The sequence below is a fragment of the Anser cygnoides genome, chromosome 1 (genome assembly GCF_040182565.1).
Source record: "Anser cygnoides isolate HZ-2024a breed goose chromosome 1, Taihu_goose_T2T_genome, whole genome shotgun sequence".
Taxonomy (NCBI): Eukaryota; Metazoa; Chordata; class Aves; order Anseriformes; family Anatidae; genus Anser; species Anser cygnoides.
In genome coordinates, this window is record NC_089873.1 from 168,592,829 (window position 1) to 168,615,498 (window position 22,670).

Genomic DNA, 22,670 nt, shown 5'->3' on the forward strand with positions numbered 1-22,670 from the left:
TTTTTAAGCAAGGCTTTTAAGTGCAAGACTAAAAAAAGATCCACAAATATTAAGGAGATCATTTGGTGTTTTAAAAATCTTACCAATTATTCTGTGAATATTATACTAGAAGGAGAACAATGAAGTCATTATAGTTCGTAAAAAGTTAAATGTATGGCTCTGATACAATTAATGTTACTTGTAACAGCATCTGAATGATATATACAGGAATGATCAATAATTGTTTGTAGAGTCGGATGAAAGTGGCAGGAAAGCGGAGCTGATGTAAAAGGATTTTGAGCAGTTTAAGCTGACAGAGTTGCTTGCGGAGTCTGAGAAATAGCAGATTGGCTTCTAGTTTCCAATGCACTTGACGCTCCTCACCTGGAAGCTGCCCATGTTTCTTTGGTTCTATTTATAGTTGCTAAAACTAATTTAAACCCAAACAAACCAAAAAGGTTTCAAAAGCGAAACGTGAGAACTTGGTTGTCTTCCTGGTTCTGTGACTGAATCTTGTCTGGACTTGAGCTTTTTCCCTGGAGACAGATTTGTAAAAATACATAGCAAATGAAAACACAGCGACATCCTTAGGGACTTGGCTACTTAACTACTTTTGGAATCCCGCTGTCTGCAAAATTCGTTTGTTTTTTTTTTGTTTTAATTTTATTTTTATTAAGGCTCTAAGACCCAGAGTAGGAATTGAAGAAGCTTGTGTTGGATGTGTATGTCTTTGTGCTGGCAACAGGAGGGTGCAGCCGGACATGATCTGGTACATCAGATGAGGATCTCAGCAGGACACCCTGAGCTAAAGGCCAGCCACTGCACGTGCTTCTCAGGTGCTGACAGCACTGAGTCACAACTGCTGTTCAGGTGTGGGCTGTACCCGGCATGCCTGGTTCTAATACAAGACCATACTCAGAGGCCATCATGGAAGATATATTTACTAGACCTAGAGCTATGGTGTCTCCGTGATCACTGAATGCCATGTAGATGTATGTCTGTGATATATACGTATGTATATATATACACATATATATATGTAGACTGCGTGTAAGGAATGTCATACACTGCATTTGGTTACACCCTGAGCTCTCTTTAGGGCTAACAGGCAGAGCAGAAGGAGATGTGCAGACTAGTGAAAAATAGCCTTCCTGTTAGCTGTAGTTAATTATTCTTTATAGTCACATGCTGATCTGATGTCCTAGCATATTTCCAGAAGTCCATTGCTGTGCTGTTTAAGATTGTGTTTCAGATAAGACATAAAACAAAGTATGTATGTATGTCTATATTGTTCACATAGGCTTCTGCAAACTCTGTTCTGTCCTCACTAAAGGAATTTTATTTTGAATTGAACTCAGATCAAACATACCCGTTTTACTTGAATATAGTGTAAAGTTTAAGGCTTCAGTCTATTTATTTCTTAAGAAATCGTTTCGCTTTTCCTTGAGGTGTCAATAAATGCAAGTTATCCTTTTCTTTTCTGGTAATTTGACTTGAAATTCAAGTTCAGAGTAAAATGCAGAACTACCAGAGTATGCTTTCATTATGAACATTTCACACAGCTATAGACATAATTACATATGATGAAGATCCTATGGCAAGACATGGGCTGTTAACCCCGATTCCCTGGCAGAATTCCCAGTTGAGTGATTACCTTCTAGCTACATAAATTTACTTTTATTTTCTATTGGATAGTTGTTTCCTTCACTTATTGGAATGAACTGCTGTTATACACACTGTGGCGATGTTAACTGGTACGCTTTACTCTCGAGATAACTTCATTTCAATGACTAACAAATCTCATTGTATGGTGTATAAAGGACTTCTTAGGAAATGAAGGTCTTCAGCAAGAGTAGGTGATTGAGGTAGAAGGCAGTTTCATGGTTCTTTCCTGTGAAAATTTGAGAACGCATTCTTCTTGGCTTCCTCTCCCTCTGGAGATGGTAGTGATATTTGAGAAGAGATGGCAATCTTTTCTTCTAGTCTCCCTTGAATCAATGAGAAAAGGCATTTCAAACTTTCAAAACCGTATCTGGTTATACTCTTAAAAGGATGCAACGTATCTTCAAAAGCTTTGCCTTAAATGAATCACTTCAGATATTTTGCCCTGAGGTGTTATGCTGTCTGTTGCTTTGTTAATGGATAACTTCAGTATAGTAATGTAAGTAATGGGAATAGCATGAATTTAGGTATTCATCTTCAGAAGAATCAACAGAGTAATCTTATTGCCAGGGCAAATAAGTAACATGGGCTACTTTGTGGTTAGTTCAGTATTAGTTATTAGGTCAGACGTATTTAAGTTAGTTGAATATTAAAAAAAAATAACAAAAAATAAATAAATAAATTTAGAAGTCCTGCAAAAACGACCAAAAGTTTTGAAAGCATAAATGAGAATATAATGATGAATTTGGAAATTACTGCATGTGCAGAAAACTTGTGTAAAAATGACTGGAAGATGAGGCAAGGCAAATTGTAAGTCATAGCTTTGAGACAGCAAAGCTGCTTAGGGGCTGTCCTCAGCTCTTAGCTTTTCAAAACTATTACCCTTAAACCTGAAACTTTTTAATTGTAAATTTAATTTGACTCTGTTCTTCCCGCAACTGATACTGCACTTCTCAAAAATGAAAGTGATAGAGATTGGCTCATGATAGATGTTAAGTTCATACAGAAAAGCAAAGGAATCTGTTTTATTAGTCACATTGAATAATTATGAAAATGGTACTGGGGACAAGACAAGGAGTAAAATTCAGGAGGATACAGACGGTTCTAAAAGTGTGATGTTGTGTAGAAAAATCTGTCCAAGTAATGGTATGTTCAGTGGTTCACAAAATGTGGGGTTCTGCAAGAGAGGAAAGGGGAGCGGTGAGAAACCAGTATGAGCCACTGGTCGGTGCCAAGTAATCTGAAGTTACATAAACTTGCAAAGCGGTGCTGTTAGTGCGTATCGCTGCAGTGTCTGCATGTGGCAAGGTGCTGGGGACTCCTCTGTGAGGAGAGGCCGAGGCTGCCCCATGCTGGACACAGCCAGCTCCAACGGCCCCACCACGGGGCATGGCTGGGCCCAGCAGCCAAAATGGCGGCACCTCGGGGAAAACATAGATAAGAAGGGGCAAAACATTGCACAGGCAGAACACCGTGGTTAGAGAGGAGGTGTGCAAGGTGCTGGTGTAAAGATCCACCTGTAGCCCACTGAGGAGACTTTGGTGGAGCAGGTCCTGCTGCCTGTGGAGAGGACCACAATGGAAGAGACGTCCACACCGGTGCCCGTGGAGGACCTGAAGGAATTGTAGGCTGTGGAGAGCCCACACAGGAGCAGATTTTCCTGCAGGACCGCATCCTGTTGGGAACGACCCCTGTGGAGCAGGGAAAAGCATGAGGAGGAAGGAGCGGCCAGGAGGAACTGCTGTGGGCTGACTGCAGCCTCCATGTTCCCTGTCCCCCTGCGTCACCTGGGGACAGTGCACAGGGGAGTCTGAAGGGTAGGACTGAAGCTGAGCCTAGGAAGAAAGGAGGGGTGGGGGGAAGGTGTTCTACTTTTTGTTTCTCACCATCCAACTCTATTTTAATTGGTGACAAATTAATTTTCCCCAAGTCAAATCTGTATTTCCTGTGACGGTGATTGGTAAGGGAGCTCTTTGTCTTTATCTTGGCCCACGAGTGTTTTCATTTTATTTTCTCCCTCTGTCCTTTTGAGGAGGAGGAGCGAGAGAGTGGCTAGGTGGGTGTCTGACAGCCAGCCAGGGTCAACCCACCCCTCACGAAGCGTTGACTTGTCAGCTGAACATTTTGGGGTTTCATAGAAAAGTTTACAGTCATTGAGGGCTTTGTCTTGTGTGTGTGTGCAGTGCTTCAACATGACTAAGTCAGTCTGTTATCTTCATTAATGACAGCAGTAACTAGCATCATGCACCCTTGCTTCTGTATATCCCTTGTGTTCATGAGATGAAACGAGAAGGAGCTGGTCTTGCACAGGAACATAAATAAATGACTGTCAGTGCATGCAGGGGATGTAGGGTCTGGGTTCTGGGTGCTCTGAATCCTGAGCTCGCTGCTGTCTTCCTGCAGTAGCGTGGGGTTGTACCCACCAGTCTGGCCAACCATGATCTTGGAGAGCATCATTTCATTTCTCATGCATCAGTACTGAAGAGCTGGACTTAAAAATACTGGAGACTGGTGTGTGTGGGGGGGGTCAGATTTTGTCATCTTGCGCTTAGAACAAATTATGGAGTGAATTTAGAGGCATCTTTGGTTGCCCCTCAGGGCAGGAGGTTGGTTCTGGCACCAGTTCCCCCCTGTTGCTGTTAAAAGCTTGCAGCGTGATTCTTGAAGGTATGGCTTGGCCAAATTAAAAACTTGGCTTCAAAACTACGGGCCTTCTCCCAAATGGAGCCAGATTTCATAGTGGTGTCATTCATAATTAAATGAATAAACACTACAGGATGCTGGGGGGAGAGGGGGAGGGTTGAACCAGGATGAGATAGGAGTTTTTGTTTTGTTTTTTATTCCCTTTAAGTAGCTGATGATAATTTGATTACAACTTGCAACAGACAGTTGTCCTCGTAAAGAAAATGTCAATTTGTAGTTGGGGTGATGCTGTACTAAAAATGTAGGTATTTTGGAAGGGTGGAGTCTTGTTATTAGACTGATTGCTACAGCTTCTAAGAAGAAAAGCCTGTAAACCTTAAAGCTTATTTGTTTTGTGTGACAACTACTGCAGTAGCAGTAGCACATAGAGACCTGGGCCTGGTCAGTGTTTCTTGTTAATCTTTCAAGGCAATGAATGCCCAAACGTGATCAGTGAAAGACTGAAATGGATAGCAGCGAGAAACAGAGGTTTCTCTCTTTTAGGATCAGTTGGTTTATTGATCCAAGAGAACAGATGTTTTCATAAGGTCATGCAGAGCTTGGCTTGGTAAGGGCCTGGTATAGGACATCTGCTGTGTGTTTTGCCTAAGTGGGTGACCGGAGTCCACCAGGTGGGTTGGGTTGGGAGGAGGGACGATGGACATCAAAGGGCTGTCATACGAATTCACATCACCCTCACCTGTGGGGTGCTGGGGGGCTGCAATTCAGCTGGCACAGTGGCTGAAGGGGGTTTAGGGAGCTGGGAGGGGACTCTGGCCTGAAAAATGTATTGGCTTAGTACATCATAGGGGCGATCTCGGCTGGTGGGTCTCCTGAGCGTAATAAATTAGCGTGGGGCACTAGAGCAGCCTGGCCTCACTCAGGTGTGAATGCTCCATCTGGCCCAGCTGACCGGAGAGGCTCCAGAGGGAGCTCCGCACACTCCCCCACCCCTGTGGGGATGAGGCGAGCCCGTTTTCCTTAGCCGATTGCCCACCGTATGCAAACCTCGGCAATTACGTTCTATTTGCTGAATGGCTTTGAACATACTGTAGGGCAAACGCTGGTTACAGCAGGAGAGTGTAGTTCTGAGAGATCAGCTCTCTGAGCGAATATTGGGCTAGACGTTTCGTCTGTACGTGCGACACACAGATTAGATCCACTCGGCAGTTACCAGGCGGTGGACCCCCCCAGGATGTGTCACACGATGTCCTTTCAGTTATAAACGCAGAAAGATCAAATAATTTGGAAAGAATCTACTCCGGCGATTATTGCTGCTCAGAATTATAAATGACCCAAAAGCCAAAATATTCACTGAATTCATCCTTCAGACCAGTGCTCAAACGGCAGAGCGTTGCTCTTAAGAAATATGATTTTAGACAACAAAAGGGGAAGCAAGTGCTATGAAAATTTAGTTAAATGTAAATGTGTTAAATGGTACATGAACTAGTCAGGTTTTCATGATTTATCAGTTTTAAACTTCAAAGGCTCTGGTTAGCTTGCATTTTTAAAACTAATGAGTTTATCACAGCCAGTGGGAAAAATGGTTCAAGTATATCAGCTGTAAATTGGTACAAAGCACTAAAAGGGACATTAGCCTCTAATCAGATTCTAACAGTTCATTAAACCTGCCTTTCCTCAATTGCGCTTTGTCTGCCCCCCTCCTTCTGCTTGTGCCTCCTGCGGAAGGCAGCCACGTCCCTTTTTTCATTCGGGTAAGACCTCCTCGGGGACGTGAAGCAATATCAGCTCATCCTTCTTTGTCTACAAGCTAAACAGCCTAAGGGATGCTTTATTATGGTATATTCCTGATCTTGCTGTAAAACTCAACTGTACTGCTTATAAATCATGAAAGGAGGGGGACTTCTCTGCTTGCAGAGCAGGCGCTGGGAGAGCCTGGAATGCCAGGCTGGCTCCTGCTGTAGCTCCACCCGAAACCACATCCAAACCACTGAAGCTCAGTGACGCCCTAGGACATGAGATCCCTTTCTGATAAGTAAACAATGCACCGCCCTTGCTGGGAAGAGGGATGTAAAGCCTGGAACCATTTCAGCAAGCTGTTTGTGGCATCCGGCTCCCTCCTTCTCTTTCCCCACCCCACGCCTCAAAGACTGAATAATGATCAAGGTGTGCAAAATGAGTTGCAGAAAAGATGCAAGAAGAGTTTATTATTATTATTATTATTATTATTATTTATTATTATTATTATTATTATATTTTTTTTCTTCCTGTTGTGTCAAGCTTAAAGTAGATAGGCAGTGGAAGCATAACATGGATTTGGAACATCACTTGACTTGTCTTTATCTATATGTGTTTGAATGTGTATATGTTAAGCTGAAAATGACCTGTTCGGTCCAAAATTTCATAATTTAAGTGTTTAGAGTTTTTCTTTAAACTTAATAATTTTATTTATTTAGTTATTAATTGTACAAACATGAGAAAAAAGGTGCTGTTTTCCTTTCTGTCGCACTGCTCTCTGCTTTACTACCAAGTTCCTGTCCTCCCCGTCTTACCGAACCGTAGCCACAGCTCTGTGTGCTGTAACACATGGGTTCAAAGTGAGGGTGATGGGAATTTTAAACAGGTCATTTGCTCTGCCTTTGGCACTGTGTTGGAGCATGCGTGTATTGGCTTCCCTGCTCTTTAGTGTAAGTTATTTAAATTACAACAAAGTAAAGGAGTATAAAGAAGTAAACGGTTGCTGCAATACTTAACTCCCTAAACAGCCTGGGAAGATCCTGGGATGCAGTGCATTAATTGGAAAAAAAAAAAAGTTTAAATTAATTTAAGTTTTACAAGTGTATTTTGGAAGCTTTTAGGAAGCAGTATAGCATACCATTTTTCCTTGAAATTCCCCCAAAGCAGCCGTGATAATAAACAGGGCAATGAACACAGGAATTCCTTCTGAATAACGGCACCACACAGTACTGAACAGATCTGCTGCCAGTGAAACACACGGAGCGGGTTTTTTCCATTACAGTGCATTTGTTGAGGACTAAGAGGTAACGGTTAGCGCGGAGGTGAGTTCCCAGTATCAAGTGCTGTGTTCCAGACAGGGTCACAGATAAGTGGCTGCGAATGAGTCACTTATAAGCTATATGTGCTAGAGTTTCTCCATTTGAGAAACATCTTTGACGTTTTCGCATTTCTGTGCAACTGACCAAAGTGTTTTGATTCATAAGGTCACATTCTCGCTAGAGTGATAAAATGTCTTTATTCTCACCGTGTTGTTCAAACCAGATGGCAGCTGAAGGGGCTAGCTTTGAAACACCATCCTTGAGCCTTGACTACGTTAGAAGATTAACTCAGGTTAAGGTAGTATTTGAACTGAAAGCACCAGAGATTGTTTTGCATATTTCATAAAATGCTCAGGCAACAGTGGGACGAGGCATTTGTAATAAGGATGTTGATTCAGAGAAGTACAGTTTTGCAAATCTCACTTCAAACTGAAACTCTCAGCCTGTATTGTCCATTACTGAAAGGATGGTTTTTACACTCTGTTTTTCTAATTTCTTTTGTATGAGGAGTGAGCGCATGGAGATTCTCATTGAGAAATGCAGTTAACTTTACAAGATAATGATACGAAATCTGAGGCTGTGTGTTAATTTATAGTGTGTGCATGTACAGGTCTTCAATATAATTTCTCTGAATTCAACTGTATGCTTTCTGTAGGTGATATAAAGTACAAATGTGTGATTCAAATCAAATACACCTAAGTATACGCCAAAAATCTGAAGCTCTTTGGCATCACTGCTCTCTTTTCCAGTTCTAAAGAAATGAATGTATATATATGCATGTGTGTGATTAATTGCAAATTAAAAAATAGTAATTGAAGATCATTTTCCCTTTTTGTTTACAAAGACTTAGTTCTCTTTTAAGGGTAACTGAAAATATAATTTATTATTTTAAAAGAAATAGCAACTTGGTAGGTACTTTTTGAAATTATTATTTCATGTCTGTTAACTTTAGTTCGGAAAAACTTACTTCTGCAGTATTATAGAATTAAAACAGTGAATTTAATCGAGTGTCTTTCATCTTTTTTTGATTAACCTTGTCCTTTTTTTGCCTTAGGACATCAGCGCCTTTGAAAACAGAATGTTAATGCTTGATGGGATGCCGGCAGTCAGAGTTAAAACAGAGCTGCTGGAATCTGAGCAAGGGGTAAGCGGAGGTTTCTGTGTGGCTTCACTCTTCAGCACGCTGGTGACCCTTGCCAAGCTACTCTGTGGTTAGCTGTCTCTCCTGTTGTATTGCTGTTTTCTGTTACCACTTTGGAGCTCACTTTCTTGGGAAATGTGTCAGGCAGCTGGGAACACAAAACTCTGTGGAAGACATACTGAAATTGTCTGGGTTAGAGATGCTTTCTGTGGTGTAATTTTACGACTGCAAAAAAGGGTGCAGTTTAAAATATGGGGAGGAATAATGGATTATGGCAAAGAAGCCAAATTCATACGTCCAAGAAGGCCCATACATATTTATGCTATTCTGCTTTCTTGGGCTATTTGCTTTACTGTGGTTGTTTCGTCCTTTATACGTTTATCTTATTGCATTTTCTGTTTGAGCAAAATTGCTCTTTTGGGTGGAATGTACTTGTTGTGATAAGAGAGCTAGAAGCTTCAGATGGTTACAGTTAATGTCACAGAGTCTGCTGAATACGAAACAGACACTATGAATACGATTTTGGATTTTTGCAGAGCAACCATTTGGTGTTAGATGTGGTGTTAGATGTGGTGTTAGATGTTAATTCTAGTGGCAGATTTAAGGAAAATGGATGACTAAGTTTTTGGATTTGTTCAGGGTATTTTCTTACATATGTGGTAGTAATTGTACCAGGGATTGCAGCTTACTATGGCAGGATCTGTTTTTAATAGAGATGTTTATAGAGGCTAATAAGATGAGGTTTTGTGCTATCATGGACAGATTCCTTATTTCCTTGCGTCCACCTTCCACTGTCCTGAAGAATTCAAGCCACCTTATTGCTCTGAAGGCAGATGCCTCCAACAAGCAGAAAGTGTAACAGAAGAAGCAATGTTTTTGCCATGTAGGGTTGGGCTTTTCCCTCCTTCTGTTAGTTAGCTTTTTTCCTTCCTGCTATTTTCTCAAATATTTAATTGAGAATTTAAATGATATGGAAGAAAGGGAATTAACTTTCAGGATGACTTAATTTGAAAGACTTGCAAGGAGAGATTGGTTATTCAGAATGTTCTTGAGGCTTGTTTTGAGTAAAAAAGCTCGACGTTTAATGGTGTTCTTGCTCACCTCTCAGCCTTCTTTAGAGTCAGTACCATCAGAAAATATACCAGTACCAGCATAGTTTGAGGGAACATTGAAATTCAATTATTGTATGAGACACAGTGATGAAAAGACAGATCCATTAGAGATAAATTTAATACCTTCTGGATGCTTTGCATTGTGTCTTTGTATGTAACACAAACTTTTATTTATATTGTTCAGAAGGCAAATGCTATATTGGTTTTTGCCTTTATTTAATTTACAATAAGTTCTATGCATGAAACATATTGCTGGATCCTTCAGGAAGAGTACTAAGTGTGATTTGATTCTGGAACACCTATTTAGTGTCCTAGAAACTGTAAGGAAATGAACAATTTATATAGTTTTTTTTAGTTTCCTTAGGTTTCATTTTTTTAATAAAATTTTACAGACTTTGTAAGCAGAAAATGATGTCATCTCTTTCTTTTCCAGTGACTGCGACTTTGGACAAAGAGCTCAGTTTAATTTGGGATTTTATGTGCTTTGGTACTAATTAAGTAGTGTCTGGTCAGGAGTCTCCAGCACCTTTATGGCTCTTCATTAGGGAACAATCAATAAATACAAAATGAATTCTCCAGTTTGCTAACAGAGGAGCTGGCCATTAGGATGGCAATTTTCCAGAAAACAGCTTAAACTCTAAAAGAGAAAGGTGGTTGAAACAGATGTTTAGCATGTGCTTCAGAGACTGTTTAGAATATGTAGATGTTGGTAGACATAACAGGGACAAGTGTTTGAAGGTGGTGATTATCAAAGACGTGCCGTGAAGCTATTTGGGAAGATGAATATCATAACTGGGAAGAATGGGACGAGAACTACAGTGTGATCCAAGCAGTCTGAATTTAAAATAGCTCTCCTTCTTCGCGCTGTTACAGTGCCCAAAGACCCTACAGTTGCACCTCCATTGTATTGTATTGGTATGCAGGGAGATGGCATTTCTACTTCGAAAACGTTGCAAACCAAGACAGCATATTTGAGTCTTAATGGTGGCAGCTGGAGCTGCTTCATTTAGGATGCTGTACATCAGGCAAAACTAGGCAAACTTCTCTAAACCTGTCTAGGAAGATGAAGATGTAGAGGTTTTTTTTTGTTGTTGTTGTTTTGTTTTTTTGTTTTTTTTTTTTTTTTTTTTTTTTTTTTTTTTTCTGTTCCTGCATGGTATCTGGTATTGGTTATCGGTTTGTGGCAAGGGCAAAAGTGAGACATAGTTTAGGAGTTATGATATGAAAGTTGCGTTTGTGGCTAGAGGATCCCAAAGGCTGCACTAGTCGTGGATGAGTAAAACCAGAAAATGCACTGGAGCACCAGTGGCCCTCAGTCAGGGCTGATGAGTGCTGAGCCATCAGACCAGACCGTGCTGATTTGCCTCTGTAACAGGGCTTTGGAAGAACTGGAATAGTATCACTTGATCTTTTAGCTGATAAAGGCTACTGCACCATTGGAATTGTCTTCTGTTTAAATCTGAGCCCATCTTTCAAATAAACAGCTTCTTGATTTTAAAAATGATAGCGATGAAAAATCTCATTACTGCTGTGCTATCAGTTACCTGTTCCTGGTGTTAAAGCATGCACCTAATTTTTATTTGGAGCTTATCTAGCATCAGTTCCCAGCCCTTTCCAACAGCAGCAGGCCCAAGGGAAAAATTCCCTCGTGGTGCCATGTGACGATCTCGCTTAGCCCTTTTGGGGCTGGTCTGTATGAGATGCGGTGAAGTGAGGTGGTTTCAGAAGGAGGTTGCTGTTGTGGTGTGGGAGCTGCCTCCATCGCTGCTGCATGTGATGGCTGAGCAGTCCGGTTTTGGTGGGTCCTCCATGATGGGTGCTTACAAGGCAATTACTGCAGAGCTTTATCAAAATTAATTTAATAGTGGGTTTCGAGGACATGTGCCTGCTTCTTGTTAGGGATACTGAAAAATTCCTTGCAGGGCATATGAATGTTTCAGCCAGAAAAGGTGTTTTCTCATTAGTTGTGCCTTGATTAGCTGTCGCTTCTGCTTCTTGACCTCCAAGGTGGGATTCAGAGAAAGGAGCGTGCTGCAGGAAGGTGGATGTTGCTTGGCCATGCGTGCAGTGCTGCTTGGGACACCCAGCTAGTCCTCTGCTGTCCTCGCTCTTGAAATGTTTGCCTGGTGAGAGAGCAACTGGTAGAGGAGAGTTGAATTGCATATTGGGCAGTTGTTGCGCGGAGGCCAGCGTGTGCATTGGGTATGATGGCAGGCTGGCACTGCCTCAAGGCCTGCCCCGTTGCCGTCATGGTCCTGTGGTGTCCTGTCAGGTACGTGACGCAGGTGAAACGAAGGTACGGAGAGTTTCTCAGGAGTCACTCGGTGCCAGTGCTGAATTACTGGCAGAGAGCAGGAGCCAGAAGGTACCCCTGTGACTCTGGGTATGTCTCCAAGACCACAAGGAGAGTAAGCTAAATGCCTACATCCTTGCTTCGAGTGGGAATTGTTGTAATGATGTTACTGTAAAATGCTGGCTAGGCAGATTACTTCAGCAGATGACATGACCGTAGCATTTGAGTCTGCACTCCAAGGTTTCAATTTATTTTGTAATTTGATCAGTGCAATGATTAAACAGTATGTGCTTAACCTGGGACTTTATTAAAAGCTTTTTTTGAAATCCACGTGTCCTTATTTTTTGTGAGCTAGTAACCCACCAGCCTATTGACTGGAGCAATAAAAAATATTGTTATGCAGCAACCTAGCTAAAGTGGACAGTGCTTGCTGCAGGAACATGACAAGGTAGGAACAAAAAGCTGAAGAAGAAGTAACATTCCATTTCCTCTTACCCCTACTCCACCAACACAGAAACACAATAGGAGGGGGAAAAAAAGATTCTGTATGTAAGTGGACCCAGCTTTTAACTTTCCATTTCTGGCATATAGCTGTGGTGAAATAGGCACCATCTGGCCATGTGCACTTCCATTAGAAATTCTTCTTCAGGTGCTGCTCTGGATAACCTGATCTTCACCTGGTGTTGTCCCTTGACTACATGGTGGTAGTAGTAGAGATCCTCCACAATGCAGGTGGGAACCAGAACAGAGCAAATCGCTGAGCTGAGAGTTAAGCATTTTTTGATTTGTTTGGATACTAAGACAGACCGTCAGTCGTTTTCGTGTTGGAGTCCTTGGTCTATTTGCAGGCTAGGTTAAATGAATTGTAAAGTTTTTCTCTACCATCTGTGCACTGAACTCCAAGATCTCTGTCTTGCTAGAAGACTTTTTGTTTTACTTTCTTCCATGATAGAGCTATTTCTTGCATTGTGTTTGGGTGCAAAACCAAACCTGGGCTGACAGCTCCGAAGGGTGTTTTTTAAAGTATTTTTAAATAGCATCTGTCTTTTTACTGCAGAAATGTTACATATCTAGAACAAGCAAATTTGGATTTAAAATGCAGTGCAGGAAAAAGAATTAGAGAAGAAAGTGTAGTCCGGTTGAAATTTCAGGGTATTCTTTGAAGAACAAAGCTTATAGGCACAGCAGAATAGGCAAGTTTCTAATTGAGGCTGAAAGGAAATGGGGAGCTGTTGCCTGTATTTCAGCTGTGCCTGAAGCACCAGTTCCTTTGAGCCTGTGGCTAAAGAGAGGTGGGCATGACTCACGAGCTACAGACTGTGTAAATGCAGTGAAGATTAATTTTTACCAACCCAGTTTTAAAAGACACTAAATTCAAGCTAGGTGATTGTGGGTGAATGAGATTTAGGCAACTTCATAAGGAAGACATGCTTTATGAGGTATAGGTTACTGGACAAATTTGGAACAAAGAAGTATTTACAAGGGAAATCAATTTTCCCTTTGCTTTGGAAAAAGTTAAAACACTTCTGCTTTGTTTTATTGTCACCAATTTAGAATAGTTTAATGATCTTTAGAAGGCCATCAGCATTAGCAAGAACAGATGCTTATTTTTCCAGTGAACTACTGTCCTTAATTTTGCACAGGAGATTTAATGCAGACTATTGTTTGAGGCTTCAAGAAGATACAGTGCTGCTTTAATGACTTTATCACAAATTAAAAAAAGACATTACATAAAAGATATCGCATTGCCCTTTAACAAGGCTTCGTTATTACCTCCCCTACTGTGGAACAGGAGCTGGCATTGCTAATAAATTGGTAGAATTACTTTAGAAATGTGAATTTGCTTATCATTTAATATACTCCAATGACCTACAGCTTTAGATCTTCTTATTTGCAGTAAATTTTTTGCATGTCAGTAACTGGCTTCAGAGAAGGGCATGAAGAAGGTGGTCCCTCCCTGTTCAGGTGAAGGTGGGGTGCTTCAGCAGGAAGTAAATACTCATTCTTTGGCTGTGCCAAAAGCTATTTTGGAAAGTAATGCTCCTCATTGCAAAAATGTATGGAGGCTGCATTAGTTTAAATGGCAATACAGACTAGGCAGTGAATTCATCAACTGATGGCTACTTTAAAATGTTGAGATGGATATTGTTGGCTGGCTTCAGTGTGAAGTCTGAAAGTCTTGATGGTCATTGTTGCTGATGTGGCTCATTTTTGTTTGTTTTTTTTTTTTTTTTTAACTGGTAAATGTGTCTGACGTACTCAAACGTGAAGTTACATTTTCTTAAGTACTTGCGGACTCAGACCTTAGGCCTTTGTTAAAAGCAGATATGTGTGTAGGATAGGTCTCACAATCAATCCTCAAATACAGAGAATAATGCACTTCTTATTTTCATGAGCCTTTTTGTTTCCAGATCTTATATTTCATCCATTCCTGTGACTGCATTTTCTCCTCTCAGATCGCTGTTTGAAGATTATATATCTCATTGTGAATTCATCCCCTAATTCTGCTTGATCTGTCTCCATTCCCGTGCCTTATCGTGTCCGAATTGTGAAAAGAATGACTAAAATGACAAAAACTTTTAACAAACCAATATTGTTCTGTCTTTTGTCTCTAGCTAAATTATCTTGTCATCTCATGTCTGAAGAATGCCATGCATGCTTATGTTGTATACAGAAATGTATTCTACCTCAGCCTGGATAGTAGTGACAGAAATCTCTTTTATTTGAAAAAATGTCCAAAAATAACTATTGAAATTCAGTCAAGAAGACTGTTAATAGCAAAGCTTGCTCCTTGACTATTTAGGGAGCTAGGTTTTATTGATTCTTTGGCTTACATACATTCTTTGTGTTATTAGAAGAAAACATGCTTCTAGTATTTCCTGTTGTAATTCCTGTTGTAATGAATCCCTGCTTCATCCACATAATTTTTTTTTCTTTCTGAAATTATACTTCATGTTTAGCACCACTGATTTTGGGGAAACAAACAGCATATGGACAGCACACATATATCAGTCTCTTCTGCAAAGAAACTAGCCCATCTTACTTTCTGTTGTTTTTCTTCATCTTACAACAGACAGTAATTGAGGAGTGTTATTGAGGTGTTAGAAATACAGCTGATACGATTCATTAGTTGTTCTACAGAGCCATAAATACGACATTCTTTAGGAAGAGATCAAGATTTAATCCCAGAGAGAAGTAAGGACTGGAACAGGGCATGATGCAGTGCTGTATGAGATGTACCTAAAGTGGCTCCTGGCAAGGAAGTACAACTGTGTCTTCCATCACGGCTGTGCTTGGGGAATATGCTCGCAACCCAGAATCACAGTAATAGAATACCCTGAGTTGGAAGGGACCCACAAGGATCATCGAGTCCAACTCCTGGCTCCACACAGGACCACCCAAAAATCAGACCACGCGTCTGAGAGCATTGCCCAAACACATCTTGAACTCACACAGGCTTGGTGCCATAACCACTGCCCTGGGGAGCCTGTCCCAGTGCCCGACCACCCTCTGGGTGCAGAACCTTTCCCTAACCCCCAGCCTGACCCTCCCCTGTCCCAGCCCCATGCCGTTCCCTCGGGTCCTGTCGCTGTCCCCAGAGAGCAGAGCTCAGCGCCTGCCCCTCCGCTCCCCTCGTGAGGGAGCTGCAGGCCGCCATGAGGCCTCCCCTCAGCCTGCTCTGCTCTGGGCTGAGCAAACCAAGGGACCTCAGTCGCTCCTCACATGTCTTGCCCTCTAGGCACTTCACCATCTTTGTAGCCCTCCTTTGGACGGACACTCCTTGATAGTTATATGTTTTTTAAAGCTGTGGTGCTCAAACCTGCACACAGTGCTCAAGGTGAGGCTGCACCAGCACAGAGCTGAGCAGGACAATCCCTTCCCTCAACCAGCTAGCAGTGCTGTGCTTGATGCACCCCAGGGTGCGGTTGGCACTTTTGACTGCCAGGGCATACTGCTGACTCATATTTAACTTGCCGTCAAGCAGAACCCACAGATAACCTTTCCATGGAGCTGCTCTCCATCCTCTTGTCCCCCAGTCTGTACATATAGCAAGGGTTGCTTTTTCCCAGGAGCAGAATCTGGCACTTGCTATTCATATAGCTGCTGATAGCCTAGCCCTCTAACCTGTCAAGATCTCTCTTCAAGGACTCTCTACTATCAAGGGAGTTGACAGCTCCTCCTAATTTAGAGTTACCTGCAGACTTACTTAGTATGCATTCGAGTTCTGCATCCAGATCATTTATGAAAGCATTAAAGAGAATTGGCCCTAAAATGGAGAGTGCAATATACATCCCAGAACGGTCCATCACAGTTACCAGTTGCATTAATTAAGCCAAGTGAAGCATGCAAGCCGATAAATACTGTGGGCACTTTTTCATGTTATCTGGCCGCTCACATGGAGAATAAAATCTAACCGCCTCCTGTAACTTTGCTCTTGAGCTGGTATTCCTGCTCTATCCCTTGATAGTGGCTGAATAACATGGGGGTGAGTTGGGTCAAACAGTCACTGATCCAAGAAAAAAAAAACCCAACAGGAGAAAGGAAATGATTTGATACGTCCTGCAGTCATACTGTTACAAAATCACGGATAGGGTAAGGGTGGGAAGAAGATTGTGCATGCTACTTTTGACAGAGACCTGTAGGTAGAGGTGGCTAACTGTATCTGAAACTACATCCTGAGACACCTTCACTGCTTCTGGGACCTGAACTAACTTCTTTAACATGTCTCTCCACTGCTGCCTTGACAAATGATGCAAATTTATTGTGTAGCATGTTTCTTACTCCTTCTGAAGTCAGCCTTTCCACTTATATTGAATAGAGAGCCAACGGTTTCTTTTGTTTCGTTTTTTTCCACCGTGGTTGTAGTTGTGGCTTATTTGTTAGGAATTTTTCCCTTCAGGATCAGATGCTAAAGTACTAATGAAAGGTAATAGATCTAAGACTAATAGGAAATGATGGCTTAAACTCACTGTCACACTCACCAAGCAACCTTTTGCCAAGTTAACCAAGTTTACAGAAAGAAAATGCAGGTGGGCGTTGCAAGATGTATCGTGCTGTCTAAAATTCTCACCAAGAGAAGGATCCCAGATCCTCTGAGAATTAATTTACTGACCATTGTCTGCCATTGCTTTGCTTTCCTAGGCAGTTATAGAGCACTGCGGGGAATATATTCCTTATTCTGTCTATTATTGTTTGTTATATGTATGGTAGTAATGTGTAGATTTTCAGCTGTGGTTGAGGACTTCGTTGCACTAGGCATTGTAAAAATAAAGAATAAAAAGACAGTCCCTGGATATCCCTGGCTTAACTAATCAAAATATGTGTTCAGACACCATTTGAATGGGTATTTTCAGGTAACGATGATCATGCATGTTAGGAATGTAGTAGCAAGTCTAAAAGGAAAGAAGCAGAGAAAGATCTGTGCTCCGAACAACTCATGTTTCAGTAACAGCACCATGACATAAAAAGTTATCTCATATCTATAGAGGGCTGGAAGAAGGTGACTTTGCTCATTAAAAACAAAACAAAACAAAAAGATAGATGTATTTGGTAGAGGAAAAGGATAATATTTTACATGCAAAACTGGGAAGAATTTCAAACAGAATGTGTGACGTTACCCAGAATTGAGCATTACTGAATACTGTTACAGTCCCATAGTAAAATTGTTTATGTACTATATCATACATTAAGTATATGAATTTGTTAATGGTTTTGTGGGGGCTGTAAAACAAAACAAAAAAAACAACCACATTGCGTTTGGGAGAAGGAAAGTCAACCCTTTGATTTGAGTTTAGTACTGAAGTCTGTTATGAGACTGTAGTCTGTTTGCTTTCTTTCACAGTCAATTATTTTGTGAGCTCACCTTGAAGACAGTTTCCTTTTGTGATAATGTATGACATCTCAGCCTGCTCTGCTACCAGAGTTTATGATGGGAATCTCATGGAAGATTTATTCAGCTGAGAAACTTCATCTGTAAAGAGAAACAAGCACGGAACATACAAGTTGTCTGTCTGTTACTGTGAATTTCTAAATCTGCATTTTGGGTTGAAAAGAGTTTGTTTTATAGAGATGTGAAAGGTCAGTGTTACCTTTAGTGCATTAGAAAATAGTTGAAAATGTCAAAAAAAAAAAAAAAGTATCTGAAAAATTCTCAACCATCCAAATACCCACCATTACATCATTCCCCTGATAACCCCAACTCTGATGACACTACTGTGTGCTCCGTGTGATGTTTCTTTTGGGAGTCCAGCATCTACAGCTTAACTGCCATTTTGATCTAGTTTGCAATCTTAACTGGGAAACTAGTGACCTACAGATTTTTGTCCTTTACATCCTGCCAGAGAGGTACTGATGCTATGCTCAAAGGAGTGCCAGGTGTTCCATGTGTCAATTGATATACATTGCTCTCTAAAATCCTGTTACACTTCTACATTCAAACTTAGCACAGGCCTCTTTTCTTTTTTTGTAGGAGTGTAAAACAGTTCCAAGATAAAGTCATGTGATTTTTAGACTTCATGCAAAACAATTATTGGCATCTAAGAAGCAGTTACTCTTCAAATTTTGTGGTTTATGTGGTAGGGTATCTGAGGTTTGCAGGTTGCAACTGCACTGAAATTTAATAGGTTCTGAAATAATGTAGTCCATGCGTTCATTCAGAGAAACCGATCAAGGTGAGATAGATAGTCCCTCTTTTATTAACAAGACAGCTACCTTAAATCACCTCATGTTTACATCTTTGTGTGATTATGCATGTACATAGGTAATGTAGATCTGCTGATGAACAGTGTTCATGGTTCAGACTTCTTTATTTAAAATGTTTTCCATTGAAATGGCTCCGTGAAATAATTAGGAACACAAAATCTTCTTCTAATCATTTTGAAATGAAAAAAGTTAATCATTACATTTCATCTTGTTCCACTCAGCAGTGAATTTAATTGATTTTTGAATGTTCGTTAGAGTCACTTCATCGTGGCGGTTTGTATTTTGATCAACAGGGCATATTGGTATGTTGAGAGGGGAAGAGAAATCGAAGTGACTCGGCCATAGTCCTTTCCCTTTGTGTTGGCTCAGCATGAAGTGCAATCTCTCTGTATTCCTGGTTTTCACTTGGGTAATTGCTATACTTTATTTCTTTAAGGACATTGAGATACTTGAAGTGAGAACTATTGTGAAAGTGTACATTATTAATACATTTTTTAATATACTAGCTAGCTTCAGAAAAATATGCACAAGCCAGTATAATTCAATAATTTATAGTATCACAGAACACTTCAGCAACAAGAGACAAATGCCACTATGTTATGATATTACTGAAATTATTTTAATCTTTGTTGTTGTTATGAGAAGGGATTACTTATAGTTTTCACTTGTTTGTTGGTTTTCTTTTAACTCTTTTTTCCTATTTGAGGTTGCATTATAAATAGTCCTCTTAATGTATATTTTACTCTTGCTCTGTATCCTGCTGGGAAGTACTGAAAGAGCCATATATTTTTTAGCATTATTGGCTTTTTTCCTTATTTCTCTCTGTGGAGATGAGCCCTTACATAAATTACTTTAAGGATCCTGTTTTCTTGATTTTTCTCCCTGCTTTGTTTCACGCTGGGAGGATGAGTATTTAATAAACTGTTATTTAGGGGCATCTGCTTTCACAGACATTTTCTTTACAAATGTTGTTATTGTTTGGTTGCATTGCTTAAATGAATCGGAATATCATAGGAACCATAGGCAAAAAAAAACAACAGCAACGAAAGGTGGTGTTCATCCTCTCCTGCCTGTGCAGGTCTCTCTGCTTGCTGGCTGGCAAGGCCATTGCCCAAGCGTGGAGCCCAGGCGGATGAAGTGGGGAGGCCTGTGCCAGCTCCATGTGGGGTCACCCCATGTGTGACTTGGGCTAGCCTTTGCACCTGGCTCTTGCAATGAAGCCAGGGCTCTTTTGGGTTGGCAGGGAGCACGGGGCTGCTGGAGGAGCAGCAGGTTGCCTCTGCACCTACACAGCCGGGGTCCCCCACAGGGAAGGGGGCATCCTGCTGCCACCTGTGTCCCACCTCCTCCTTAGACTGCTGCGGCATTTGTGGTCTTTTTCCTGCTTTCGTGGTTTGCACTAGAGATCAGTATTAATGCTGAGGCACTGACTTTGGCTTTGGCCATCATCTGTGATTCGTTTTGCGGAGCTAATGTCATTGCTGTAAATGAGTTACTGGAAATTCCCTACTAGTTGCGTCGGTTTGTCTGTAGAAGACAGCATCACCACCCTCTCCTCTCTGGATTATAGATACACTCGGTTATGTTTTTAATTCTTCCGGTGCCCTTCCGCATCATTTCCCTCTTTCTTTGATTGTTTTCTGCTAGGTAGGTGGTTTGAATACAGCCCTGTCGTATTCTGGCTGGTAGTTCTCAGATAGTGGGTGCCTGATTGCTCCGAATGTGTACATGTGCCCCGTGTAGATTTCTGTGCTTGTTTTGCTTTTTTTAATACTGAACAGCTGTTTGTGAACAGATAGATGTAAAATGATAAAAGCTTAATCATGAAATTAGGTTTTCCACTGTGGAACAGGGAATTCTCAGTGAGGGGGGACAACTGTTGACTGAGGAAGGAAAGGTGGGATTGGATATCAGTAGCAATATCAAATATTTCACCCTGGGTGAATTGATACTGACTGTTCTCTGCCACCTTCTCCTACTTCACGACGCCCAGGAGCATGTTCCCAGATGACAGGACTCTCCTGTGGGCCACTTAGCAGCCCACAGGTCCCTGGATCACTCTTTTGGATCTCTCTGAAGATGACAGCACTATTGGTTTCTTCTCCTTATCAGGGATCTCCCACTGTCTCCATGGCCTTTCAGAAAAGGCAGAAAAGGGTGCTGCCAGAACATTGACCTCAGCACCCATTGATGCCGCCGTGGTGTTGTTTGGGTTCAGTCCTGTCAGGCGGTCCCCAGCTTGGCCCTCATCACAGCGGGTGCTTCTGCCCTGTGAACCCTGCCTGTAAGCACAGAGGCCCGTGAGAAGGCCGTGCTCGTGATGACCAAGGCAGAAAAGGCAATGGAGTACCTCAGCCTTATGGTGTTTGCTTTCAGCCTTCCCAGTTTGCCACAAACCCATGTTTTCCTTGTCCAGCTTTTTTTCCACTGGTGCTGTAGTAGAAGCTCGTGTTGTTGCCTTTGATATCGCTTACAAGGCTGAACTCCATCTGAATTTTGGCTTTCCTGATGCTGTCACCACATGCCTGCGCGGTATTTCTGTGCTTATCTTTTGTAGCCTGTCCCTGCTTCCACCTCCTGCAGTACTGCATCTTTGCACTCAAGCTCCACCATTTGTTCCATCTACCAGACTGGTCTCACTTTTTCCGAGTAGCAGGACGCACCAGTCTTGCATTTTGCAAGTTTTCCTGTGCTGCTTGGCACTTTTATTGCTGCCTCCCATGGGATCCCACTTAGTTCCCTGGAAACTTTCTCATTGTCTAAGCTGATCTGGGCAGTTCTCTGTTACTGTCTTTCTTTCCTCGCTCTCTTCAGGGTCTTGAATTTCTGTACTTAAAGGTCATTACACCAGTGCTACCACTGATGGCCACTGCTCCAACCTGTTATATCTTCCAGACATGGCACTGTTCATTCTTGTTAAGTCCATATGAGCCTGTATGAGAACACAAGAGTGAAGACAGTGGTTCAGATGGGAGGTCCTTCTCACCCATCCAATAGCATGTCATAGTATGTGCCTATGGAAAATGAGAGTAAAGCAAGTACAGAGCGATAGTACTTCTCGTATACCCTCCAGTGTCTGTCAGTGTGCAGAGTGGGGACTCTGCAAGGAGAGATTGATCTTTAGTATTGCAAATTGTCACTGCTCTTGAGCTCTGCAGAGATATTTGTGACAATGGGAGGCTGTGGTGTTGATTTTGACCTGTAATACCTTAAGTTGTCTTGCACCTGCCTACTTCCACCCTTGTACAAGAGCTTAATCTGTAATGATATAGGTGGTGGCAGCAAAGAGCGTGTTTCCTGCAATAAAGTTTTGATTTACTTCCACATTAGTCATAGGAGAGCAGACTTATAGATTTTTAGAAATCACTGCAAAAGCTATTCATGTCCAGAGGTTTCTGGAGAGAGCAGAAGCTATGCTGTTCAGAACATGCTGAAATGCAAAGGATTTTTTTCCTGTGGCTACTGGGTGTTTTGGAGCAAGGCTGTGTAATAATTCCATGTGACTATAAAACTTATGCTTAATAGATTACTTGTATACTTGTAGGACTTGTGTACTAATATGTCTTTGTGTTGTTGTATCAAAAGCAGATAAAGTGCTAATGTCATTAACAGCTTTCTCTTATGGGGGAAGAAAAGAAACACTCCCTGTGGAAGAAGTGGTGTTCTAGGCTGTGGTTGTTAGGGCAGACCATTGGGTTGGGAAGCTCCTGTCCACTCTTAACTCTTCTGCAGTCGTGTCAGTTCAGATGTGCTCAGGGTTGTGCTCTAAACCAGAGCTGGAAGAGGATTCCTTGGGGAGAAAAGCTGAAACTCCATGAAGAGCTGTGCTTTTTTAATTCCGGTTATTTCACAGATCCAAGTTAGAATGGAGGTATAAACTGATTAAAGTGTTAGATCTGCAACATCCACAGTTCTGTATGGTCCACAAGTTAAAACATGCTGTGTAGATGTGGCATGATAGAAATTAATTTTCATGATAGAAAACTTTCAAAATAGCAGATAGAATAGAAGCCAAAACTATTCGACCAGAGTAGCATGCAGGACTAAACCTTAAATCTATAAAACTGCTACTATAATCCATA

At 41.5% G+C, this 22,670-nt stretch overlaps 1 protein-coding gene across 12 annotated transcripts in view; it reads left to right on the forward strand.

Moving 5' to 3' along the window:
• The window catches only part of KLF12 (KLF transcription factor 12), a 248,643-nt gene that overhangs the window by 86,477 nt on the left and 139,496 nt on the right, over nt 1–22,670 (forward strand). For all 12 annotated transcript variants that reach the window (XR_010827454.1, XM_048079122.2, XM_048079115.2 and 9 more), the window contains one exon: nt 8,395–8,484. Coding sequence is in view for 11 of the 12 variants with exons in the window: in XM_048079122.2 (XP_047935079.1) it covers nt 8,395–8,484 (90 nt within the window). In the remaining variant the exon portion in view is untranslated. The remainder of the gene's footprint in view (nt 1–8,394; nt 8,485–22,670) is intronic.